At 38.0% G+C, this 26,187-nt stretch overlaps 1 protein-coding gene across 2 annotated transcripts in view; it reads left to right on the top strand.

Annotated features, from left to right (window-relative positions):
• Nucleotides 1-26,187, top strand: part of ascc3 (activating signal cointegrator 1 complex subunit 3) — a 148,924-nt gene that overhangs the window by 76,095 nt on the left and 46,642 nt on the right. For both annotated transcript variants that reach the window (XM_043260891.1, XM_043260892.1), the window contains exons 12-14: nt 5,867-6,043; nt 6,152-6,223; nt 13,928-14,062. In XM_043260891.1, coding sequence (XP_043116826.1) covers nt 5,867-6,043; nt 6,152-6,223; nt 13,928-14,062 — 384 coding nt within the window. The remainder of the gene's footprint in view (nt 1-5,866; nt 6,044-6,151; nt 6,224-13,927; nt 14,063-26,187) is intronic.

Below are 26,187 nucleotides of genomic sequence, written 5' to 3'. Positions count from 1 at the left end.
AGATAATGGAGGAATCTTCCTTTCCACCATTTTGATTCATGTTAAAAACCTACTTATTTGAACTACTCCTAGATCGTTAGTCCAATTTTCACCAAATTTGGTTTGGATCATCTTCAGACCAAGCTGGTAAAAAGTTATGGATTTTGTGTCGATACACAAACAGTTTTCATTTTTTCATTTAGCGTAGGCAACTTTGCATAGGTTTGACATATTTGCACCAAACTTTGTATGTGCCATTGTGCTTCACACTGGCCAGGCCACATCAATTTGATAACAGCGCCACCTACTGGACAAGAGTAATAATCTATTCATTAACTTTTAATTATGAAATTTCCAAAAATGCTAATAAAATTTGATTGCATTAGCCTAATGTAATGAAACTGGTATTAGAATATTCTTTGGGTCATGCCAACAACATACATACCAATTTTCTAGTAGGAAATCTGAACTCCCTGTCCGCCATTTTGATTAGTTAAAAACCTGTTTTTTATAACTCCTCCTCAACCACTAGTCCGATTTTCACCAAAATAACGCCAGATCATCTCCAGACCATGCTGACAAAAAGTTGTAGATTTTGTGACGTTTTCTTAACATGGCGCAACAAAATATCTTTGTTTGGCATTTGGGACATTTCCATCACGATAGTGCATTAATCACCAGCAACACTCACTGGATATTTAAATTCTAAACGGCTGCAAAACGTACCTCAAGCAGCACAGTAAAAACACCGCAATACGTTCCTGTACCAATGTAATAAAGGCATGCCACAGTCACTCATTAAACGTGCAAATTAGCACCACTCTCTGGACCCTTTTTTACTTTGAAACTGCTGTGAAACCTGCAGTAAGGTACATAATTACGGGGTTGTAATGTATGTAGAGGACCGTATTTCCAATTAGCCTGGGTTGTCTTTGCCTCGACACAATACTGTCTTAGATCTCCTCGGGTGTGTAAAAAAAAAATAAACACCAATCCCTGCAGTTTATACAGCAGGCAAAATATGTATTGAACACATGGCCACTTTTCTCAGTGCTATTGATTTGAAATTTTCACCAAATGTCGGTAACAGCCCGAGTAATCCAAATACGCATAGAAAACAAAACAAACGAGTTCAGGAGTGAAGTTATATGTAATAAAATGGATTGACACTGGGAAAAAAATATTGAAAAATTTGAGGTGCAAAAAATCATGGAAAGCCAGGACACCAGCTGAAATCTATCAGTAATTAGAAAGCAATCATTCCCCTTGTCAGTGGAAATTATAATTAGCTAATATTAGTCAAAATGCCTACAGTACCAGGACGATGACGACGAAACAAGAATGAACATTTCAGCAAGACAATGAACCTAAACAGAGCCAAGGTTTCAGAAAAAGAAAATAAAGCTGCTAAATGGCCTAGCCAATTACCTGACTTGAATCCAATAGAAAATAAGAACTAAAGATCAGAGTTCATAGAAGAGCCACAAAATTTTTACTTGTGGAAGAACGGCCAAAATCAGACCTGAGCAATGCATGAGACTACTTACCGATAGACTTACTTGACCCACTGTATTTACAAACATTTTTGAGAAAAAAAAAAGTTTCAACTGTAACTGGTGTTATTGGAAAGTGGAAGCATTTAGAAACAGCAGCAACTCAGCCAGGAAGCGGAAGACCCTGTAAAGCCACAGAATGCGGTCAGTAAGTGAGCAGCATTAGGAGAAAATTTGCTGAAAATTACAAACCTTCACTGCCATTAACTGCACATAAATTGTACATGGAATGTTGTTTTTCATGATCGAGAAGCTACATGCAAGCCTCACAACACCTACGGTACTACAATGTCAAGTATCAGATTGAGTGATGTAAAACAGTCAATGGACACTGGAGCAGTACTTTGAATTGCTTGACTGATTTGTGCCAAATGTAGTTTGGTGGAGAAGGGGATAATGGTATGGGCTGCTTTTCAGGGGTTCAAGAACCCAGTGCTCTTCCCAACTTTGTGGAAACATTTTGAGGAAAGATCTTTTCTGTTGCAGCACGACTATGCCCTGATTCACAAAACATGGTCCATAAAGACATGGTTGGATGAGCTTTGTGTGGAAGGAACTGATTGGCCCTCACAGAGCCCTGACCTCAACCCATCAATACCTTTGGGAAGAACTGAAATGGAGACAGGCCTTCTCATCCAGCACAAGTTTAAAAAAAGAAAAGAAAGAAACACTCCAAAATCTTGGTGTAATGGCCAGGTGTGCCAAAACGTTTTTTCATTATAGTGTACAGACAAACAGACACGTCTACAAATCACGTCCAACCAATTGAATTTGTCAAAGGGTAATTCAAATCAAAGTGAAGAAACATCTCAAAGATGGTACAGCGAAATGAGATTGCTCCTGAGCTTTATGACAAATCTGTTTTTTAAATCATATTTTATATTATATATTATGCCATTGTACCATTTGACTCTATGAAGTACTTCTCATATTATTTTATTTTAACTATTTTAATTAATTCATTAATGAACACGTTTGTTATATTCCAAGTGCGTGCATTGAATGTTTACATTAAGTGCAAAGTAATTTGCCTTTTTTAAGACACATTAAGAGAAGCATTTACATTATCCTATAAATGGACATTGACCAATTAATTAAAATTGAATCGAATTAGATATCATTATGACTTGGATTAGATGAGTTTGAGTTTCTTGAAATCCAAGCATCGTGAATCTAATTGTTTTCCTGTTTGCCCAAAGGTTTACATCCCAACAAAGCACAGAATGCTTCAAAAGTGGGAAGAGCCAGATCCTATAAAATAGCTCCTGGCAGCCATTTTCAAGGGGAGAAGACTGAGATATGAGACTGGATAGCTAATGTATTTTTATTTAATTTTATTTTTTAATTCCGTTTTCAGTTTTTACCACTGAGACTTTCCGTACAGTGTTTAAATTGGGGTTGTCAATCCCTTGCGAATCATTTAAAGTTGCTATTTTCACCAATGAGGTCCAGACGGAGTAAAAACCGGCCTCTCACTTTTTTCATTTTTTTTTTTTTTTTTTTTTTTCAAAAGATTCTTAAAAGCCGAGATCTGTGTAAATATAAAGCTATGCCAGGTCTGATTTCAGTGTGTTTCATAATGCCTCAAATGTCACCTGAAGCAGGAGAGAAGGCCATTGGCGTGCTGCAGGCAGGTGCGTTGTGTGCCAGTTTGTCAGACACTATGAAGTGAATCCATGTTCAGACTATAAAGAAGGTATCTGCAAACCAGCACGACAGATGGCCATCCAAGATCTAGTTGTCCTCGGGTGACCGCACAAGAGCAGGATGGACCCATAAGGGTGATCCAGATACGTGACCCTTCTGCCTGCCACGGGCCAGCATCATTATGAGCTCCTTCTGAGGAAATGGGCAAACATCCAACAACTGTAGATATGGCTCATTGTCTCGCTGCACAAGAGAAGGCTCTTTTTATATTCTATTTATAATCTTTAAATTCTTTCTATGTTTGCTAAAGCAAGCTATAACGCTCTTGTTATTGCTGATACTTTGTGATAAAAAAAAAAAAATGTTTTCTATCAAATTCATCATTGCTGTTTGTAATGTTAATTTCTGCACCAGAGAGAAAAATTTAATTTTATTTGAAAGATTACGCTAAATATGAGAAGTTGGCAGATTGAAGTTCCAATTGTAAGCCGTAATGACTATCTATATATATATGTGTGTGTGTGTGTGTGTGTGTGTGTGTATGTGTATGTGTGTGTGTGTGTGTGTGTGTGTGTATATATATATATATATATATATATATATATATATATTTTTTTTTTATATATATATATTTCCTATGAAAGTCTTGTTGTGCAATCCTATTTATTTTATTTTTTCATTTGTTTTTCAGTTTTTTATGTTACCATTTAATATTGTCGTTTTCTACTTGATTATAGCGTTAATTATTTCTGCCATGGTGAAGTTGAACAAATTTTTCAGCACCGTTACTCCAGTACTTCTGATATACTGATTTGTTAATCAGGAAACATTTCCGATTATTATCAAAGTTGCAAACAGCCATTCTGCTTAGTTTTGTTGTTGAAACTTTTTTTTTTTTTTTTTTTTTTTTTTTTTTCCAAAAGAACATTTATATGAAATAGAAATCTTTTGAGGCATTAACGTCTTCTTCACCTTCGATCAATTTTATGCATTAATAAGTATATATTTTTTTTTACTCGTGAAAATTTGCAGTTGTTGTCTTGATTTAAAATGGTGACCGTATTAGTCTTTGCATGTGGCTCTTTTTATAATGTAGTTTGTTTGAAATGCGTGTCCAATTTGGTGTCGTTCCGCTTTAGCCGAACCCTAACACAACGGCAGAATGTGTGTGTGACACGAGAGATCAGAGCCATAGCTGCGCTTCATAAGCGGAGGTGACCCGAGCTCTCTCTGAGCCTGAGAGAAGGATTCTCTGTGAGCATTTTCATCATTCTTTCTACCCTCCAAATAGGGACTAGCTGTGTGATATCTAGATTACCTGGACAGACAGCTACTGCATCATATTAAAGGCCTTACCAATCTTAGCTGTCAGCCGCACCGCAGGAGGAGCACAGATAGCACGGCGACTTCTCTCTCTGTCTCAGACGCTCTGACTGTCGTTAGTTATGAGTTGTTTATTCTTCACAACTTTCGTTCTGGCTGCACAATAGCACATCTGGCAGTGTGAGAGTGGTGATACTTGTCAAAAGAAGTATCACTGTGACAGCTGTCACATACTGTCACCTGCACTTCATTATATAATTGCAGCGTTGGATATAAATATGAACATATTTTACATGTTAGAAAATAGTGCGCTTCTGAAACTTAGAGCCAGCTGCTTTACTAGATAGCAGTTTTTAGCATCAAAGCCCTAACTATGTTATTTTAGCATCACTGATATTTATTTATATTTCAATTAGTTTTTTTATATTATTTTACACTGTCTGTTTTCCTTTAAATGTTTAAGTTCTAGTCATTTTGCTGTGTGTTTTTGTAGTCTTTGCTTTTGTTTTAACTTTGTATAGTTTCAGTTTTAGTAATATTTCAAGTAAGATTAAAAGCAAATAAAGAAAAATAATGCCTTTTTACATTTTTAATGATTTTATTTCAGTTAACTTATTATTATTATGTATTTTTGTAATTAAACCTGTTTTTGTGCAATTTTATTGCAGTATTGCATTTGTGGAAATGTTAGTATGTGAAGGGAAATGATCATTTTAAAGATTAATATTTCATTAATTATTAAAAATACTTAAAAAACCAACACTATTTAAAAATGTTGTTTATTGTTGACAACAAATTAATTAATTAATTTATTTAACTATGTATAATCAGCTATGTTTGTGTGTGTGTGTGAGTGTGTGTATATATATATATATATATATATATATATATATATATATATATATATATATATATATATGTTTATATTATATTATATTATTTATATATATTTTGTTAATGAGGTCACTTTAGCATATGTATATTTTTTAAGAGATTTTACAGTCTATTTTTAGTCATGAGACTCATTTAGCTATATACGTAAAAAATAAAAATTAAATATTTTGGCATTTCGTCCGGATGTATCCGGGTCCCAAAGAGACTACATCTCAAAACTCAAAACACATTTGGGTTTTTGTGTATACAACCAATCTATATATTTTGTGGAACGATGATATCTCGACCAAACACTGAACTATACCAACATTAACACAGATTGATAAATGTTTTGTTCCCCGTTTGTTTGCATGGAGCGTGCGAGGTTTTAGTGCATCTCTTTGGCCACAGTTACAGCGCCGTGATAAACACGATGCGAAATTCCTAATAATCGCTGATACACTCAAAACCGTGTATCCGTCTTTCTCTAGGTGGAGTCCACCCAGAGCATGATTCGCATACTTGGTCTCTCAGCGACTCTGCCAAATTACTTGGATGTGGCGTCTTTCCTGCACGTGAACCCTTTCATTGGATTGTTCTACTTTGACGGCCGTTTTCGTCCTGTTCCACTTGGCCAGAGCTTCGTTGGCATCAAGACTACAAATAAGGTACCCAGCAGCCAAGAAGGCTATGCCAAATACGATGATTTTTTTTTTTCAATCAGTTTTTAGTCGGAAATATGAAATGACTTTGTAATTGTTATGTTCTCGTCGCAGGTCCAGCAGCTGCACGACATGGAGGAGGTTTGTTATGAGAAAGTCCTGAAGCAGATCAGAGCGGGTCACCAGGTAATGCGCGCGCTGAAGATCTTTTTTTGTCATCTAGCAGACTGTTTATATAAATAATGGCTGGAGTGCAGGGTTGTGTGAGGTGTCAAGGACACAAAGGAGGTCGGTTCGTGATCTCCCCAAGTCCAGTTCCTCTGTCACCCTGAATTAGATCTACACTCATCTAAAGATCCTGGGAACTAAGAATGAGCAAGTCCCGTGCAGCCCTTCTCGTGATGAAATGGAAGCTAGACTGTAATTCCTGTTTAAAATGCAATTTAGTTTACAGTTTATTTACGTATTTTTATTTCAGCGGTTTCTAAATGTAGGGTGGGGTTTTATCTGGGTTTTGAGACGTAGGCTTTGCATTTAAAATCGGAGGGAGATAAACACGGGTGCGCAGGGAAGGCGTTATCAGTAAGGTAATGAAATGATATCTTGATTAAATATTACAAGGTCAAAAAACAACAGCATATGCATATATGTGTGTGTGTATATTCCATGCAAATTGGTGTGCTATATATAATTCAACTTTTTTTTGTTTTGTTTTGTTTTTATAAGTCAGACTTACTTTAAATGACTTGTTCAGCCAAGTTAAGTCATTTTTCATAAATATTTTTTTATTATACATTTTTTATATATTTCTTTTACAGTGTCCCAGGATGTAAAATACTTGCGCTTTGCAGGAGTAATATGAATGCATTAGTTCACCCACTCCAAACACACAGGATGTTTTCATCCATGAAACACCAGGATGAGGGATGAGAGGATGGTAATTGTAACTGTCAGGCTCCAAAAAGCACATAAAATCTAAAATATAACAGTCCATATAATTTGTTTTCCCTCGTCCTGAAACCCCCAGCTTCTACCAACAAATCCTAATACTCCCACCCCTCTTCCTAATCGACACCTCGGACCTCACAGATCTCAATCCTACTGAAGAAATCAACACTCGTTGGCGCTGTTGGTACTAATCTGCCGATTGGTCGAGTGACTAAAAATAACAACATGTGCGAAATGTGACCAGGTTTGGGGTCGTTATGTCCAGAGGACAGCGTGTCAGCTCTACGGGACGTGGTGACCTCACCGTGGAGCCGTGTTGCTCATTTTCACATGTCCACATGCTGTATGTATCGCCGTCTTTGATCTGTGCACCTGATCGTCATTTGTCTTTTTGAGTATGTTCAGGAAGTGTCTTCTCAAGGAGAAACACAATGAAAGGCCGTGAGCAAGGCCTTCTCGGGAAGGTTTAGCGGTTTAATTGAAAATCATCATTCCTGTATTCCGGCGCTGAAGGTCACGGGCTCTGCGGTAGCTGTGGTATATTGTGCCCCGCGCCTCGTCCTGAACTCAATTTCTAAATCTCATAAATCTCCAAACAACCCCACTCTTACCACCACATAACCTCCCACCTTGCAGATGCTCTGTGTGCCGCACGCTTCCGTCTTCTGTTTGATTTATTTGTGTTTTTTGGTCTGCTTTTTAGATTCCGTCCATATTCTTTCTTGCACTAAAGGCTACGTGAGTTATACATTTTATTGCATGTCCTGGTCGTGCAGTGTATATGGTCTAATCTCACACTGTCCACCAGTTTAGAAGACCTTTAGAATTTCAGGGCATACTGCATACAGTCAGTTGACATCATTTCATAGAATGTGATTTTATATAGGATAGCACCTTGCAAACAAACAAATAAACAATCAGTTTGTGCTGTCAAATGATTAATCACCATCAGTCACCTTCAAAAGTAATCAAAAGTAATCACCTACTGACAATTATTAAAAAAAAATATATAAAAAAAAAAAAAAAAAAAAAAAAAAAAAAATATATATATATATATATATATATATATATATATATATAAGGAAAATTTAAAAATATTATAAATCATGAATTCATACATTTTAAGTATTATACACATAATACATAGATATAACAATGACCAAATGCTTTTTAAAGTGGTATGATATTTAGTATATTGTTTTACATTTTCAAATAATGAATTTTAGAGGTGTATTCAAGACATTGCACAAGCTCCATATATTACTAATTATTAATGTAATTACATTTTCAAAAGAATAGCCAATGTATAGCAGTTTGCCACATTCATAAGAATTCCGTTTATATCTGGTCACAGGTTGATGTATATACGACTGTATTTCAACGGCTTCTAAAATGTCTCATTCAGTCAGATTTCAGAGAAGGAACTATTAATCCTCCAGCAGCCATTGTAACTGGGTTAATGTTCCCACCCTTTACGATTTGGGGAAAAATTCAGTTCTTTTGAAAAAGCCATGATTTAATGCGCTCCAACCATTAAATTGAATTTGGTACTAAATGCTAAATCATTTATAAGTGAAATGGGATGAGATTTGGTGAGTTGAAACTGGAAGTGAGCTGAAGAGATGGCAGGCTTTCTCTTTCCGGCGCAGCACCGGAGCAGTGTACAGTGGGGAGCGTCTCTCTCAGCTTGATATTAAATTGTCAGAAGTGGCTGTGACATATATTAATTTCATGTGGGAGCATGATGGATTGAATTTTCTTTATGAAATGCCCCCTTAGCCCCCCTGTCGGGCCAGCGGTTGGCAGACACGAGGCAGATGGAACTTTAATACGCTTACGGAGGCAGCAGTTACTGTAGACTGCGCTTTCTCACAGCTTTGCAATGATGAAAAAAGTCTAATAAATAATATTTGCCGAGGAGGTCTCTGTGGATCTTTGTAGGACTACTCTGTGCCGTCTGAGAGTCTGAATATAAAGGAATGCCGGAGAGAGATGGAATTCAATCTCCATGCATACGTTGACAAGATGAATAGTTTGAGTGATTGTATCTGTATGTGCAAATTCAAGTTTCGCAAACTCAAGTGGCATGCAAATGGACAAAAGAGGATGAACTGAGTGCAGATTAGATTTACATCTCCATTTCTTGTTCGGCGTCATTTGTAGTTCATTTGATGTTGGTCACTGAGAGGCAGTTAGTTCGTCTGGCAAGTAATGATATCTTTGATCCCGTCCGTTATGTCTCTTTAAGAATACTGGGGACGAAATATGAAAGCTTTGAGAGCGAACACAAAAGCATCTGTATAGGTTCTCAACACAAGTCCATATCAGCTTGTGTTAATGACATACTCCAGGTGAAATGAGTATCGAAAACGTTAACGTTTTTCCTTTTCACAACATAAAATTTTCAATCAGTAGCAATCCGATAATCCATGCGTGCAAAGAAAGCAAAACAAATAGGTTGAAAAATTAAGTTCCGTACAGTGAAGCAGAACAGCACGTGTTAAAAAGGAATGGAGGTGCAAAAAGGTATAAAAAGCCAAGACACCGGCTGAATTCTGTCAGTAGTTAGAAAGCAATCCTGCCACTTACTGATGGCGTTGGTTACAGAAGGATTTCTATGCTTGCGAATGATCCGGCGAGCACCGTTGGGGCCGTAATCCAGAAGTGGATAGAACATGATTTTTACCATAAACCAGCCATGATCATGTGCTCCTCGCGAGAATCCTGACAGAGCATTAAAAAGAATTATCAGATGAGCTGCCTGAGAACCAAAGATAACTTGTGGAGAGCTTCAGAAAGACCTGGAATTAGCTCGTGCAATCGTTTCTGAGAAAACAATAAACAACCACCGTGGATTGTATGAGCACTCACCATGGAAGAAAAATGGTGAAAAAAAAACATAAAATTAATTTTGCTGCAGGACATTTCAACAAGCCTATGAAATGGTAGAATTAGTCTGGTCAGATAAGACTAAAAGTACTCTTTGGATGCCATAATACACACCGTGTTTGGAGGTTAAATGTCACTGGACCCCATGACCCCAAAGCATCACGGTATAGCACTGGCAAATAATTGGATCGAAAAATTTACAGGGATAAAAATCAGCTGCCATCTACCAAGATGATGAAGATGAAATGAAGGTGGACAATGATCCCGAACACACAGCCAGGGATAGAAAGTAAAGCTGCTGGAATGGCCCAGCCAATCATCTGACTCGAATCCAATAGAAAATCTATGGAAAGAACTAAGTGTAGAGTTCATAGAAGAGAGCCTTCAAGATTTAAAGATTATTTGTATATCATATATATTCAAAATCAAACTTAAGCAATGCTTGAGACTAGTTTCTCCATACAGGAGGTATAGACATTTTGAGAGCTGAATAGGTCCCGTAGAGTCATTTAAATTGTATCAAGCAAATCTGGACAAACAGGGTTTCGGTCATAGAGCCGGTCACGATTAACAAATCTTATTGGCAATTGAAAACGTTCAGTGCGATCATAAATAGGCTTTCCAACTAACATCTCTTACACATCCTGCATCGTCCCACAAAATCGCATCTGCATCCCGCAACAGACCATTAACCAGGTGGTCATCGAGTCCGTGTGTGAAAAGTTGTTTTAAGAAGTACAGTATGGGAGTTTAAGGAAGAGAGTATTTCTGTAGGATGAACAATAAAACTCCCCGAGGCCAAGAGGGATTGTTGAAAAGAGCACTGAAGTACAGTCAGACAATGCCAAATAAATCCTTCATGCCTCTCATTGTCCTTCATTGTCATTTATTGTTCTCTCATGACTTTTCTTCTTTGTCACAGCGATCAGCTCATTAAATCTGTTTTCTAAAGAGCGTTTCCACATCCTTTCAGCCCCAAACAGCCCCAATAACCATGTTTTCCTTCCCCTCTCTCTCTCACTCTCGCTGTGCTCTGAGGAAGAGCAGATTGCGGTGAGCGCTGGTGAGAAACATGTTGGCAGGTGGTCAAGGACATGTTTGTGTTTTTTGGAAGGCTGTTCTTAAATTAGCAATCATGAATTAATTAGCTACCAATTATCCACAGGCCCAAACAATTGTGATGAATGCCAAAGTGCTGGCTCTGTTTCCAGGTACTGACCGTGGCAAAATACAGCCCAAAACAAACAGAACAACAGCGCTCAGCACATACACAGCCATTCAGTGTGGCACAGAAAATCACTTTCAAACTCTCACTGGGGCTTGTCTGGAGTGGTGCTCGGTTGTCAAATGCGTATTATTATTGTGAACTTAATTTTTCATTTTGTGTCTTTTTTTTTTTTTTTCTTGGACATATTAATACATATAAAAAAAAAATGTTAACAGATAATATTTTATTACAAAAAAACCTAATAATAATAATAAAATGTATTTATAATGATGCTTATAACATTTTTAAGTGCAATGTTTGTTAGTTTCATTCAAAAAATTTAGCATTTTCTAGTACATATTTAACTTCATTAAAGGAAGAAACTAAATAATGACTTTAAAAAAATATTTTGATGATATGGTGTTTTTTTTGGTTGTTTTTTGTTTGCTTATTGAATGTTTTAGTTAAAATGCTTTCAGTTTGCGATAATCATATTTTTATTTAAATACGAATAGTTCCTTCAAAACTAAAAATGTATTATTAAAAAAATAAATTAAAAAAAAAAATATATATATATATATATATATATATATATATATATTTAATTATATTATTAATCTATTCTAATGTATTATTCTATGTTCTAATCTATCTATTATTAATCTATTATTAATACATGTATATTAAATATATATATATATATATATATATATATATATATATATATATATACACACACACACATATACATATATATATATATATATATATATATATATATATATATATATATATATATATATATATATATATACATGTATTTTTTTAATAATAGATTAATAATAGATTAGATTAGAATAGAATAATACATTAGAATAGATTAATAATATAATTAAATATATATATATATATATATATATATATATATATATATATATATATATATATAAATAATAAATATTTTTTGTATGTTCACAGTAGAGAAAAAGTCAACTCTGTAGGGAATTAATATTTTTAAATATAATGTGCTAAGAGAACAGTAGGTCAGTTTTTTTTTTCCATCCTCTAGTGTCTCTCACACTGTCAGTTCTTTCAGTTAAAGGACAGTAAGAACAGAGAGAGAGAGAGAGAGAGGTCTTCTTGCCATCTCATAACTGTCTTGTTTTTCTGTTATTGATTGTTTTTGTCTGGCGTATTGACTGCTTTGCAAGGGCAGCCTGAGTGTAATAGGAAAATTACAACCCTCTTTTGTCCTTTGACTAATACGGCGCACAGACGCCACTCTGCCCTTCTGCACATCTGATGCTGCTCGCTGTGAACGAGGCTTTTGCTCTGTCAGTCTGAGAGAGAACAATCCAGAACTTTGAGGACAGATGCGCTGTTTCACTTTTGCACGCAATAGACCCAGCATAATACCGAGTTTGTAAAAAAAGGAAACACGTTTTTTTTTTAGTACGTTTCATTTGATACTGAAAAGCACAGTATCAATAAGCAGTTCAGTGCAGTGGCAAGGCCAGGAAAGTGGATGGAACATGTGAAATAGGATAGACGTTTCTATTATCAGTGTGGGGTTTTGAATAAGTGAATTAAAGCATCGTGTCTTGATTTGCTACTTTCAGTTTACACAACTGTGCGATAAAGGGGTTTTTGTTGTTTACAGATGACGGTATTGTCAGTGGTTGGCAATGTCACTTTGCAAAGAAACTCTATGTGAACATAGAACACAGAATATTTGAATTTCTATAAGGATTGCTTTGTTTAAAAGTAGCTTTCTATAGAGTATTCGATCAGTCGAAGAACATTATTGTGAAGAGTTTCAAAATGATGATCGTGGAGGCCGCGGTGGCGGACGGCGCACCCTGTTCATTTTCTGTATTTTACAAGCGCAAAGTAGACCCTTTGCTCTTATCTGTTCATTATGTCCCTATAGAGGTTATCAGAAAAAAATGGCACAAAACTTGCCAGCGCGTTTGTCGACTGCAGGTTAATAGGCATTTGGTCGCCATTTTCACCAATCTCTGTTTTTGTAGTTCACACGGAGATGACACTGTTATCATTTTCGTACGTTGGCACCGGTATCATTATCAAACGTTTGCATTATCAGGCCCCTAAATGCACTTTATTTTAAGGGGTCCTTGTTACAGCGTAGTTATGAATTGGTCGGCGGTAGGATTAGAACTTGGCCTGTAATTTTGCATGCAAGTATGCATAATGTATCATAATTCTAATAGTAAGTACATGTAACTTGCAACGAGGTAAGCTTAGAATATAGCTGAAATGCCAAAATGTGAAATTCCACAGTTTAAAAACTTTACTTCCAAAGTAAATTGGTTTTTTAAATAGTGTCGTGCAAACGGCTCGTCAGATCAGAATCACCACCAATTAATTTTCAGCCAAAATATTTGTGACTAAGACTAATTTGGTTAAGATCTGATTTTGCCGAGACTCATATTTCTTTCTTCGGTGTCACGTAAATGGCTCATTAGATAAAAATCATCACCAGTTCGTTTTCAGCCAGAATCATTACCACATTTGAAGTGATTTTCATCCACGGAAAGGAATGACATCATTAAACGGTAATCCTGGCCAAATTCAGAGACGTATTACAGTCCGATTGAAATTAAAGCCAATAAAGCACCAGCCTTTTTTTCAACAACTGATGTTTCCGTCATTGAAAAGTAGGCCTGCTTTCAAACGGTCTGTTGCGTCAATGCGTCAAGTATGGTTTTGTTAGCTCAGCAACATTCGAGAACATCACGCTTTGATTTCTGTCAGGCAGCTCGCTGTCACTTGATTTCCAGACCCCAGACGTAACCCAACTCGTAACCTAAATCTGTTTGTTTTAGGTGATGGTGTTCGTACATGCCCGCAACTCCACCGTCCGCACCGCCATGAGTCTGATCGAGATGGCCAAGAACCGAGGAGAGCTGTCCTTCTTCCAAGTCGACCAGGGTCCGGACTACGGCCAGTGTGAGAAACAGGTAACACATCAAAGCTTCCCGCCGCGCGCCTTCCGAAGCCGACTTTGACGCAAGGGTCTATATTTTTTTTCCTGGATAAATACTTTCCTGCGTATTTTATAGCCATCGCAGAGAACCGGGGCGTCGCGCTTCTGCTTAAGACAAAGAAATTCAGTGCGGACTTTTTCTTCAGCCGGCCTCGGACGCAGCCAAACAAAGCCGTGTTATTTATGAGCAGTTATTCACCGGCTCCGCAGGAGAGAAAAGTGAGAGAAATTGAGGTCAGTCACCTATGCTAGCAGCGGCGCTTTCTGAGAGAATGGTAAACACAGGCGGGAGACGTACCTGTGAGGGCCGAACGGGCGCGGACGCTTTGAAATGAAACCCGAAGGCGATGCAGCACTAAACTTTTGGATGCTGCCCTATTAGCTGGAGTGGGTGTGCAATTAGAGCCCCCGCAGAGGCTGACATTCAAACAGCGCTCGAGTGTGCCGTCCGGCCGCTGCGTTTGAAGATGCACTTAGACGCACTAGACGAGGACAGAGCCCATTCATTTGCGCTTTACGTTTTGTCAGAGGAATTGCGCTGCACTTTAATGCTTGGAAAATGTTTTTAAAGGTTCCAGCGAGTACGCTTGCCATGTCAGTCGAGGTTCCGTCCGTCATTTCGATTCAGATTTCTCAAAGGATTTTACACCCTTTCTCTGACACTTAGCCACATTTGGGTTTTTTTTCTTTTTCACTTTTTATTTTTGGATGGAGACGGATTACTGAAGATTTACATTAAAACAAAATATATTCATATTGTTTGAGCAAGACTTGTTGTTAACAGCATGTTTTTTTATTTCAAAAGTCTAAAATAAATAAAAAGGGAGCGTTAATTCTGATCAATAGAATTACGTGCATAGAGTAGATGCCACACTGAATAGTGACATTTAAAAAGAAGCTGCAAAATATGTAACGTGTCCTTTATTTCATTCTTTTCTTTCTTTTTTTTACCCTAGATATACATTCAGATATGATTCATTTGTAAATTATTTATGTATAATATATCAATCCTTCTTAAGAATGATTCCTAAAAGAATCTTTTGCTAATGCTGTAAATTATACAGGAAATGTTTTAATATTTAAGTTTTTAAATGTATTATAATATAAAATCAAGAAATAATTTTATGACAAATTCATCACTGGTTTCGGTAATCTATCACAGATTATGGCACGTAACCTCAAAGTCCGTAATCAAGTAAGTTTTCACATTGAAGGTGGAAACAACGTAAAGACGATATTTTAAATATTTCTCAGAAGTATCGAAGCGCAGCTGTCGCGCAACAAATAAATAATCCACAAACTGAAAACGTATGCATTCGTCTCTGTTTCTGTAATGGATTCCTCTGTTTATCACTGCTTTGACACAATCTGTATTCTATAAAACATTTAGAAATATCGGGGACTTGACTAGGATAAAGGTTTAGAAATCAATCAGTCTTAATGCGAACGAGTTTGTGGTTGTCACCGTGTATCGCTGCCGTTCTCCCTTTAAGAGCGAGGCGAAGGAGATTTTCAGACTGTCACCGTGTGCTGTGTAAGCAGTGGTGATGTTCACGCAGGTCCAGTTGTTAGGACCGACAGCGGGGGGTTATTGGATCCTCCTGCCTGATGTTGACTGTGTCCAGGTTTCATTAGTTACACACCGGTGCTAGAAGAGCGTCTGGCCTCTGAAGAGGCCTGGGATAGATTTGACTGATCCAGACCTGTGCAGAAAGACAGATGGATCAATAAACAGCTGGACTCGACCCACTGCTACATCACCTCAGGTTCAGACTGCATGCTGGAAACGTGGGCCCAGCTGCATGTATTTGTGCGTCTATACAGAGATCTTAGCTCTCTATATGAGTGCGGTTTTTATGCATGAAATCTATCGGGCTGCTGCGGTTTACCATCTGCTAGCGGTGGGCGGTATGACCAAAATCTTATATCACAGTGTGAGCAATTTTATATATTTTATATGGGAACCATATATGTATCACACAAATCCAGCGCAAACTGTTTTATAACAGCCAGAGTTAATCAAGCGAATTAAATACTCATTTGATTATTTTCTGTCTTCATTCAACTTCCAAAACAGCAATAACACGTCTTGATTCTGTATGAATTCTCCAAGTTATGACGTCTAGAACAGATGCGAGCGGTGCATCGCCACATGAAATATCTAAACAGCTCGAATTTAAATCAAATAAAGCTGCCTGCAATGGAAGTACTTGTCTGCACAACAAGTTTGCATAGCCTACTTCATAGTAGTGTTGTTGCAAAACCTTAAAAATATTGATGTATGATACAATTTTTATCCATTTATAAAGACTTAAGGCCTGTTAGTAGTGCTGCACGATCGGGGGGATTTATTTATTTGTATATAATATATAACATTATTTATATATATATATATATATATATATATATATATATATATATATATATATATATATATATATATATATATATATATATATATATAAATCAAATTTCCAAATATTTTACACCAATATGACTATAAAATAATTCATATTTGTACCTTTCTTCATCCTAAAAAGCTTCACAGCTGAGCTTTTTATGCTTAATCTGATTTTTTTTTATTATTATTTGTAGGCAGCCAATTTATAAATGCATATGTGCATTTCCATATGAGTTACGAGTGATGCAAATGCGTAAACCAGCATTTACTGCAAACCAAGCCGCTCATCTGCTGCACCTCACTCTGAAACGCACAAATATATACGTTCAGCCATTTATAGAGCAACTATAACGATAATAACATAGTTTGGATTGCTTTTAGCAGTGCCGGCTTAAAATAGCACCAAATTATCATGCACCGGCGTGGACCCCGATATAGTCGCCGTTAAAGTTATCGTTCTCGGTGTGAACAGGCCTTTAAGGAAGTGCTTTCTGTGAGTGTGTGTTATAGATACGTACACACGAAGAGGTGGATGCACTGCTCTCGAGAGACTACAGGCACACTATAACTCCATATTTAAATCTCCCAGCAGAAGGTGGAGTGATACATTTAGTAACCTTTCTGTGTGTCCCACGGGCTCGGCCAAGACAGATGCTGTTTTTAATCTACACCCCATTTATGTGACGCAGACATTAAATACACGAGACCGTAGTGTTATCCTCAAAGCCAACGCTCAGGCAGAAATAGGCATGTTATCGTACGTAACATACTTTAAAAGTGTTTCTTTTATTCGCTAACATGTTATCCTGCTTTGTTACTTTACTTCGGAATGTAGTTCTGGCGTTGTAGTAAAAAGTCAAAAAGTGTCACTTGTAACGCGTGTGTTATAACACGTTAACGGCACTGATGAAAGGGAACTGGAGTGTTATATTGATCACCACGAAGAGCTCAGAGCCATATTTTAGAGATACGTTCTAGATTCTGTCTCTTTAGGAGCAAAGGGCCCAGCTGTGATACGTCCGATACAAATTAAAATCTGTTTGCGAGGGTTGTGAGGTAAAGTGTGTTTCTGTGTGGTGTATCACTGCTTCAGCCTTAACCACACACACACACACACACACACACAGAGAGAGAGAGAGAGAGTGAGAGAGAGCTCTCCGTACTCACCTTCTGATAACACACAGCTTATTTACTTAGGAAAATCACCCATCATTAATATTAATGCTCTCTTAATCTCACATATGAATATGGAGGGGGATAACAGATCACCTGTAAGGTCAGTTATATAAAGCGGGATTGTTTATAATTCTGTTAAAGTCAGAGGTGAGCGTACTCCATAATGCTCATTAAAACGCTTTATGTGTGCATTTGAAGAGGCTGTCAATCAGGCTCAGATATCTTAATGCATCCTCTAAGATAAGAGCCTCTATAAGCGCTTTTTTCGCCCCGTGACTCCAAACTCTTGCCGGTAAAGAGCTGCAACCTCTAATTGCGTGTGTATATGTTTGTGCGACATTAACAGGCTGGTCGAGTGTGTTTCTGGGTGTTAATACTAGTTAATCAGCTGCACAAAAACAAAAACATGCAGAAAAATACTCTGAATTAATGATCTGTTTGCTTGTATTGTTTGGATTAAATTACATTTATTTCTATTAATCATTTCCTTTAACCCTTATATGTTCATCAGGGCTGCATTTTTATAGTAAAACTGTAATATTGTGAAATAACATTTTGTTTAATATTTATTTCGTATTTCGATGGCAGGCCTGAATTTAAATATGTGTTATATATTGTATATGTAACAAATATATGCGTGTGTGGAAAAAAAAAAAGTTACTATTTAAAATAGCTTTTTATTTCGTGGTAAGTTGTTTTTAGGTTTTCAGTCACACAGCATTAGAAATAATTCTATTTACGCTCACACGGTGCCAAGAAACATTTTATTATCCATTATATAAACAGCTGTTCAACATGATATTTCTATGAACACTATAGTATTTGTGGTAACTATTTTAGTGCTGCTCAACTAGTTTCTCATTAGCATGCACATTACTAGAATATTAACCATTTATTAATAGCAATTAAGCGCATTATTCTACATGGCCTTATTAAAAAGCAACAAATTTGGAATTTATTGAGGGAAAATTTGTATTTAATAGTAAGTGTTCCCTATTTTTTACTCGTACTAGAATCATAGTACATCATATTAACTAATTCCAAAAAAAAATTTACACGATGTGAATTGCTCACTCGTAATATTTAGTCATTTGTCAAAAATCTGTGCAGTATTTTCAATAACACCTTTATACGTGCCCATAATTTTGTGCTGATGCATGTGAACGTTACCGACAGGTACAAGAAGCCCATCTCTCAGGGTGATCTGCTTGAAGGACTCAACCTATTAATAGAAATGATGAATAGAGATTCTTTCACATGCCCTCTGACTATTCATATCCCATTCACACGCCTTAAGCGCAGAGCAGCCCATCAGTAATGCCACGTTACAGTATTCAGGAGACAGCACCTCAGGTTATGTTTTCCCAACTATTATGTTTATGTAGGCGGCACAAGACATACCAACATAACCAGCGCCATCACGATGAGCGATGCGCTTTACTGCGGATATGATCCTGTACCCTCAAAACGCCATTTGATCCATCGCAGTCAACTGACGGGCCGCGGTGAAACCAATTACAAACGCAGTTAACTGCAACTAAAAGAAATGTGCATTTGCAATGGCGGAAAATGGATTTATGGCTATTCTAACCAGAAACAAAATGCGCAATATAAAGTCGAAGAAAGGAAATCTGGTCTGTTTCGGGGTATTCCTCATTGATCTGTCTTGCGATAAAAGCGTGACTCGGTTCGAAGCCATCTGATGACCCTTGTCCCGCTCTGTCATGCGCCCAGATTTCACTCTTTCAGTTCCGCTCCCGCGGTCTCCCACACAGCCTGCCGTCCCTGCATCAGATCCTCCTCCTCCTCTCTCTCTCTCTCTCTCTCTCTCTCTCATCGGTGGATGAAAGGAGACACCTAGCGCTCGGACCAGCGATCCACACGAGAGACGGCGCTGACGTATCACAGGAGTGTTTGCCGATGATTAAAGCAGTCGAACGCCGTCGTGGCAGTCTGTAGAATCTGGCACGGACAGATCGGTGGGAGCTGCGAGGGATTTTTTTTTTTCCTCTGTGAAGGAAACATCAAGTATGACAGCAGGCCGTCTCTCAGACGGGAGAGTTTCTCTTTCTGTCTTCTGAGCCCTCTTGGCCTCGCGGGATAGGTCTGCAAGATTTAGCTCATTAATTTCTATTGTTTGTGCTTTCAACTATTTTTAACTCCTCTCTCCTGTGAGGATGTCGTTATTCATCGCAGGACAAAAAGGCTTTGTTGTCTCGTCGCCACAATTAAGACAACCAAACGATCAGGCGGTCTCCGTGAAAGCCTGTGGAAGTAGAGCGCTTCCAGGAAACAGCAGGAATGCACTTGGTTTTAATCTCTTTGACCACAGTTAATAGAAATGTATAATCATAATCGTGTTATAAAGCCGTTTCTCTTTTCAATTGTCCTTTTATTTACTTTGTGTTTTTTTTCTCATTTATCTCTTATCATATCTCTTTTACTTTCTCTGTTTCTTTTTCTGTTTTCCTTCCTTTCCTTTCCATTCCTTCTCTTTCCTTTTTCTGACTTTTCTTTTCATTTTCCTTATCTTACTTTTTTTTTCAGCCTTATTGTTTACTTTTCCCCATTTCCCCATTTTTTTTTTCTTTGCACTGTCCACATTATTTCATTTTCGTTTCTCCATTTCTCCATTATTCACCTCTTCCAACCCCCTTCTTTTTTTCCTCCTCCCTTTCCTCGTAAACAAATCTGATTTCAACATTTATAAGACAAAATCAATCCAGCCGTGCATCTTTTTTTATCACTATCATTACTTTGCAAGCGTTTGGCTAATGCGACCATTACCCGGTAAATGACTTTGTTGTCTGTTTAAAGAATTACTTAGTTTTTTTAATTCTATGTCATTATGTATTGAATTTCCACCAAAAGAGACGTATTTGTAACCAAACTGATGGTATGTTGTCAGCGTTTTAGAATATAGAAATGCTGCGGAAGTGGCTAAATGGATATTGCCAAAGCTAAGAAAATTACCATGTGTCAACAGGAATGAAAGAGATTGTGGGGAGAGGGGATTTGATTGTCAGGTCAAATGTCCTCTAAATGTCCCTGTCGGAGTGGATGTATTAAGACTCTCTTTTGGCCAACGCTAGACTCTTTTAAATGTATTCTTTGAATACAGAAGCAGAGGTCATTGTGTTTGCGATGGCCACAGGCTGCTCGCTCAGATCTCGTCACGTCTCAGTATCTATATCACCCCAGAGGTGCGTGCCGTGTCTCTGTGCGGTATGGCTGCTGTCTGCTTGTGTTAAAGCAGAGTAATGGCTAATCAGCGCTGTCTGCCGCGGCCGGTGGAAGGCAGCCCCGGCTTCTGCTTAGCGCGCAGGGAAATAATCTCTCTTCAGCGGCCCTTAATCAGCCTTGATCAGAGAGCCGATGCGCTGCCATCTTGAATCCAACCTCCGAACGTGAGCGCCTGCCCCAGCCTCACTTTAACTTACGCTCAGAGAGCGCAGCATTAATACTCTCTGACACCTCAAAGCAAACCTTAGCGTTTCAATTAGAGCCTCCTGTGAGCCTGGCGGCGCCCTGGAGAACGTATGCCGCTCCTCTCCATCTCAAACACACTCTTCCGTGCGTTTCATTGGGTGTTTCTCTTGTTTACCTTTTTATTTATTGTGATTACTTATTTTCTGAGATGATGCGCTTTTCGGCTGCTGGTGAGCGTAGGAAATGCGTGATGCGTTTAGAGAAACTAAAACAGAGCTGCTTTACATTCTGTACAAACCATGTGTTGGTAAAATTCTGTTCCGTGTTTGCATTTTCTTCTGAATAAGGGAGAAACCTAACAGCGTCCTTTAGGTTGTTTAACTTTTTCTCATTGCAATTTTGGTAAAATTGATTTACAGTAGGGTCATTTATCATACTACTGTGCTTCAAGAAAATACAATTTTAATCAAATCCCCCAAATTATACCATTGGAACACATTTTTTTTCGCAAGAATTCAATGCAATACATTTGTTTATCTTCAAATGTGCATTTTTGGTCAAAATTCTGAATCAGTGGGATCCAAAAATTTCATTGATGAATGCTTTTAATGACTGCATTAAATAGTGGCACAAGTGGACATGTGACATGCTACATTTAGCTTCGATGCTAGTCGGCATTTCAGGTTATGGTCTTGGTAAGACATGAGAATAAATAAATGATGACTGTTGCTTGCTGTTTGTGAGAGAACATTGCTTTATTTGCATCAGTTGGGTTTCAGCAGCTCTTTAAATTTCAACCCTCTTTTTCCAACGAGAAAAATAAATGATCTTTGGGTCAGTCTTAAATCTATTCAGATCTTGGAGCTAAAAAGCCATGCTGATATTGATTGTTGTTTTACAGCAGGCTCTGCCGCTGCTTGCTTGTCCTTTCAAGGTTGTTTTTGAAGGTACAAGTGAATTTTCAAGTTTAAGTTTGTGTAAATATGCGCCAACAAGTGGCCTCGACTAATCATTTTTTCTCCCGTTCATTTTAAGCGATTAGTCAACTAATCAGATGTTTGTATTACCATATAATTCATAATAATGAGTTTTAATTGCTTATAACCTATCAACGCTCAAGTGCACAAATAAAGCTTGCCACAGGGCCAGTTCATTAAACTGCCTTAGCAACCACCCAGAACATCCTAGCAACCAAATAGCCATCTAAAAAAATCCGATTCTGTCTTTGCAACCATCTGGTTTTACACGGGCAGGCTCTCACGTGTCCAATTCACGCATTTCAAATCGGTGTGGCCTCACGCTGGGAAAGAGCATACAGCGTAAGCCGGTGATGTTATGAAATTGCATATGACATGATATGACAATTACACAAAATTACAGTAGCTTTCTAGAATCCCGTATTCCATACATACAGGCCAGCATCTGAATTCAGAAAAAGATGAGGTTCAGTCACCGCTCCCGTCTTTGTCCTCCGAACGCTGCTGCTGTGCCAGAGGCCACATTAAAACAGAGAGCAGTGCTCTCATTATAGCTCTGATAGAATCCACGGATCCACAGAGACCAGCTGATTGGAGCCCCAAATTGACCTAGAGAAGAACAGAAATAGCGAAAGGGCTTTTTTGGAGCCGAATTTCTTATGAAAGGGCAATTCGTTAAAGCAGCGTAATGATCAGCGGTAAGCAATGAGGCATTTATCTCAATAAGACAGGATGGTATTTTTACACCTGTCGTTATGTAACAGATGGAAGCGGCTTGATGAGGAAATGCGGTGAACGCTATCATAAAGGACTTTCCGTCAGTCAGCATATTGATCACCAGAGATACAAAGAAGAGAATTAATAGAGAGAAAGTGCCCTCTAAAACCGAATTGTGTGCCACTCCAGAACTCTTAAACGTTGATTGGCCGTTACCCAATCAGAGGGACGCATTCACCGACGCCAGATAACCTCTTTAGGGCTTTTGACAATTGAAACTGTTAACGCTAGGTCATTCTAAACCCCAGGTGAACAAAATCCTGGCTTATCTTACCTTCCTGCTCCAAATACAGCCAGGGTTAATAATTAACCTTCAGCTGGGGTTAAAAACAATAATGTAGAGAAAAAATGTAGCATTATTATTTTTAGCTAAACCAAAATGTTAGTTTTCATTCAACTGAAAACCAAAGCTAAAAAAAAGTATGTAATAATCAATAAACATATTGTAAGGCGGTTTTTGTATCAAGTGAACTATATAATTAGTTTATGCTTCTAAACGTTTGTATGATTTCAGTAATAACAGATGTATTACAACTTTAAATATATAATGAATATGTGATATAATGCATTTATTTATCAAAATGCATCTCTTCTCTCTAGCTGACTAATGGGTTTAGGGAAATTGAATGGCTTCTCTGAGGTGAATGTAATGTTAAGCAACATACATGTTTACAAGCTGTTTTACTGATATCTTTTCATGGTTGAAACGCTAATTGAGCGATTAGAGAGAGAGAGAAGGAGAGGAAGAAACGATTGGTTCTTGTCTGCTCTGTGCCGGCTGCAGCGATCTCTCATGCAGCATTAAATAGCATCAGATTATTTCTCGTTTGAATTTTGCTTTTAAATTGAGAGAATGTGAACGCACGGATTTTGTTTCGTATCAAAATGAACAAAGTGTAATGCTTGTGATTATTGGACGTTACGCATGCTCAGCGTTGCCAGGCTTTCAAAACTAAACCCACCCAGATGGTACTCAGAAATAACCCGGTTTTTTTTTTTTTGAAGGGAGTTCCCCAATAAAAAATAAAAAAAACACACAGCATGTTCTGGGATGTATGATGTGCATTTTTAGCAGGGTTTTTGGGGTCACTTCAACCCACGGACATGAAAAGAATCCTCAGCATCAATTCTGTTGCCCAATTCAGATAAACTGAAATTAAAGCTATAAAAAGAAAGAAATGTAACCTCACTAAATATATAATAGGCTATAATATAATTAAGAGATTAAAAATAATATATATAATATATATATATATATATATATATATATATATATATATATATATTTTTTTTTTTTTTTTTATATATATATCTTTATATGATTTAAAGGGTTGTTCCAAACTCGAAAAAAACGTTCATCTTCAGAACACAATTTAAAACCCCTGACAGCAACACAACTGGTAAAAACAGTCCATTGGAGACCAGTGGCCACCGATCACTTAACTTAGACTCTAGGGGCAAGGCTAAATTAGAGTGTTTCTAGGAACGTCATATTCAAATGATGGTTGTTTTCTGCTGTCGCATTCATACGATGAGATTGGCGACATACAAATGTTTGATGAATCACTTGCTTGCAGTTTCTACATTAGATTGATAAATGAGGCCTAGTGAAACTCTATTAGTATTCAAATTATACTAATACCATGGTTTTCACTGTATTTTCTAAATATTGATGTGAATGAATGCGGTAATCCCTCAGCACCTATAGAGTATGTCAAAGCACCGTGGTATTGTCATCTGGTGCCACAACTGTACCGAGGTACAGCGGAGTACTTGTATTGAGGAGACACCGCAGTAAGACAGATTTTGGTGTAGTTGGTATTCTGTATGGGTTGGAGAGGGACAGACGTGTCTGTAATGGGCTGTTCTCAGCGGCACCGAGGCCTTGTTGCTGTTGACCTCCATTTAGACTCAGGCAGAGCGAGATCAAAGCGTCTGATGGCGAGGACGTTGCTGCCAGCGCAGGTCACGACCCTCATCGGCAGTCAGAACCACACACGTCTCAATCACAGCTCTCCGAGGCCACTGCAGATTTTTCTGCATGCTTTCATTTTGCCATTACGGTTTAGTTTTAAAGCAGTTTGTCATTTCTGCCAAATGGAATTGCAAAAAAAAAAAACTCACTCCCACTGTCTGACGCTGTGGAGAAAACAAAGTCCGGGCATTGAGTGAGTCTATGGCTGCATCTGAAATCACATATTTAGGCAGAAAACAGTGTCTGAATTCAACAGTACCCAGATATGATGTATTACTACTGGTGAGATTCAGAACTTTATTTAGATAGTCCACTTTATACATTCTGGTAACTAAGTAAATACACGTCAACTAGCAGTAACTGGAGTGTATTATTAGACTGTGTGCCTAATATTTGCACTTTATTTATTGGTGGTCTGAATAAAGTCTATCCAGATTACATTTACACTACGATGTAACAGTTTCAAAGTAATTACATATTCAAAAACAGTTTCATAGAGAGAAATTATATATATATATATATATATATATATATATATAGATATATATATATATATATATATATATATGTATGTATATACACACACATATATACATTGTGACGGGAGGAGCCAACGACAGACACAGTGGGCGTGGCGTCAGGCCTCGGAGAGGCTTTTTATTAACAAAATAAAGTGTCCAAGGGGGAAAGTGTCCAAATAAAAGGGGATCTGGTGTCCTCGTCGTGTTCGGGTAACGTGCAGGTTTAGGCCGTGTTCCAGGGGGAAGGGTCCAGGTAAGGGGCGGAGTCCGGCGGTCGTGACGCGCCCCTTTTTCTGGCCCGGGCGCGAGGGGCGCGGCTTCTTCCGCGGCGTCTCCGTCGTTTCTTTGCCCGGCGGCAGAGTGGGATGAGCTGTGTGCTCACAGCCTGGACTCTGGGGTCCCACGACGCACTTCTCGGACGGCGGGTGAGGTCCATCGCGCACCCTTCCTGGACCCACGAGGACACCAGCGTGCATGCACGGGGGAAGAGACCGGTCTCCCGAGGAGAGGCGTGTTCGGTATTTAACGGCGACGGTGACGAGGCTAACTCACTTCAGGTGCGCCTCGTCACACGCCGCCAGACCTGAACAATACCACGCCCCTCCTCTCGAACACACCCACTCCCGTCGGGAGCCTGGTGAAGGGCGCGCGAATAAAGGACGGGGTGATGGTGACAATATAGAGGAGGGGGGCCGACATATATATATATATATATATATATATATATATATATATATATATCCCTTTCAGGCCTTATTTACAACAATCTCAAATGACCATTGTCTTACTTTCTTAACTAACAAATGTCTAATTTGCTGAAAAAGCCCATTTTCAAGCAGCTCG

Source organism: Puntigrus tetrazona, chromosome 16, assembly GCF_018831695.1.
Source record: "Puntigrus tetrazona isolate hp1 chromosome 16, ASM1883169v1, whole genome shotgun sequence".
Classification (NCBI taxonomy): domain Eukaryota; kingdom Metazoa; phylum Chordata; class Actinopteri; order Cypriniformes; family Cyprinidae; genus Puntigrus; species Puntigrus tetrazona.
This window is presented reverse-complemented; position numbering and strand designations above follow the sequence as displayed.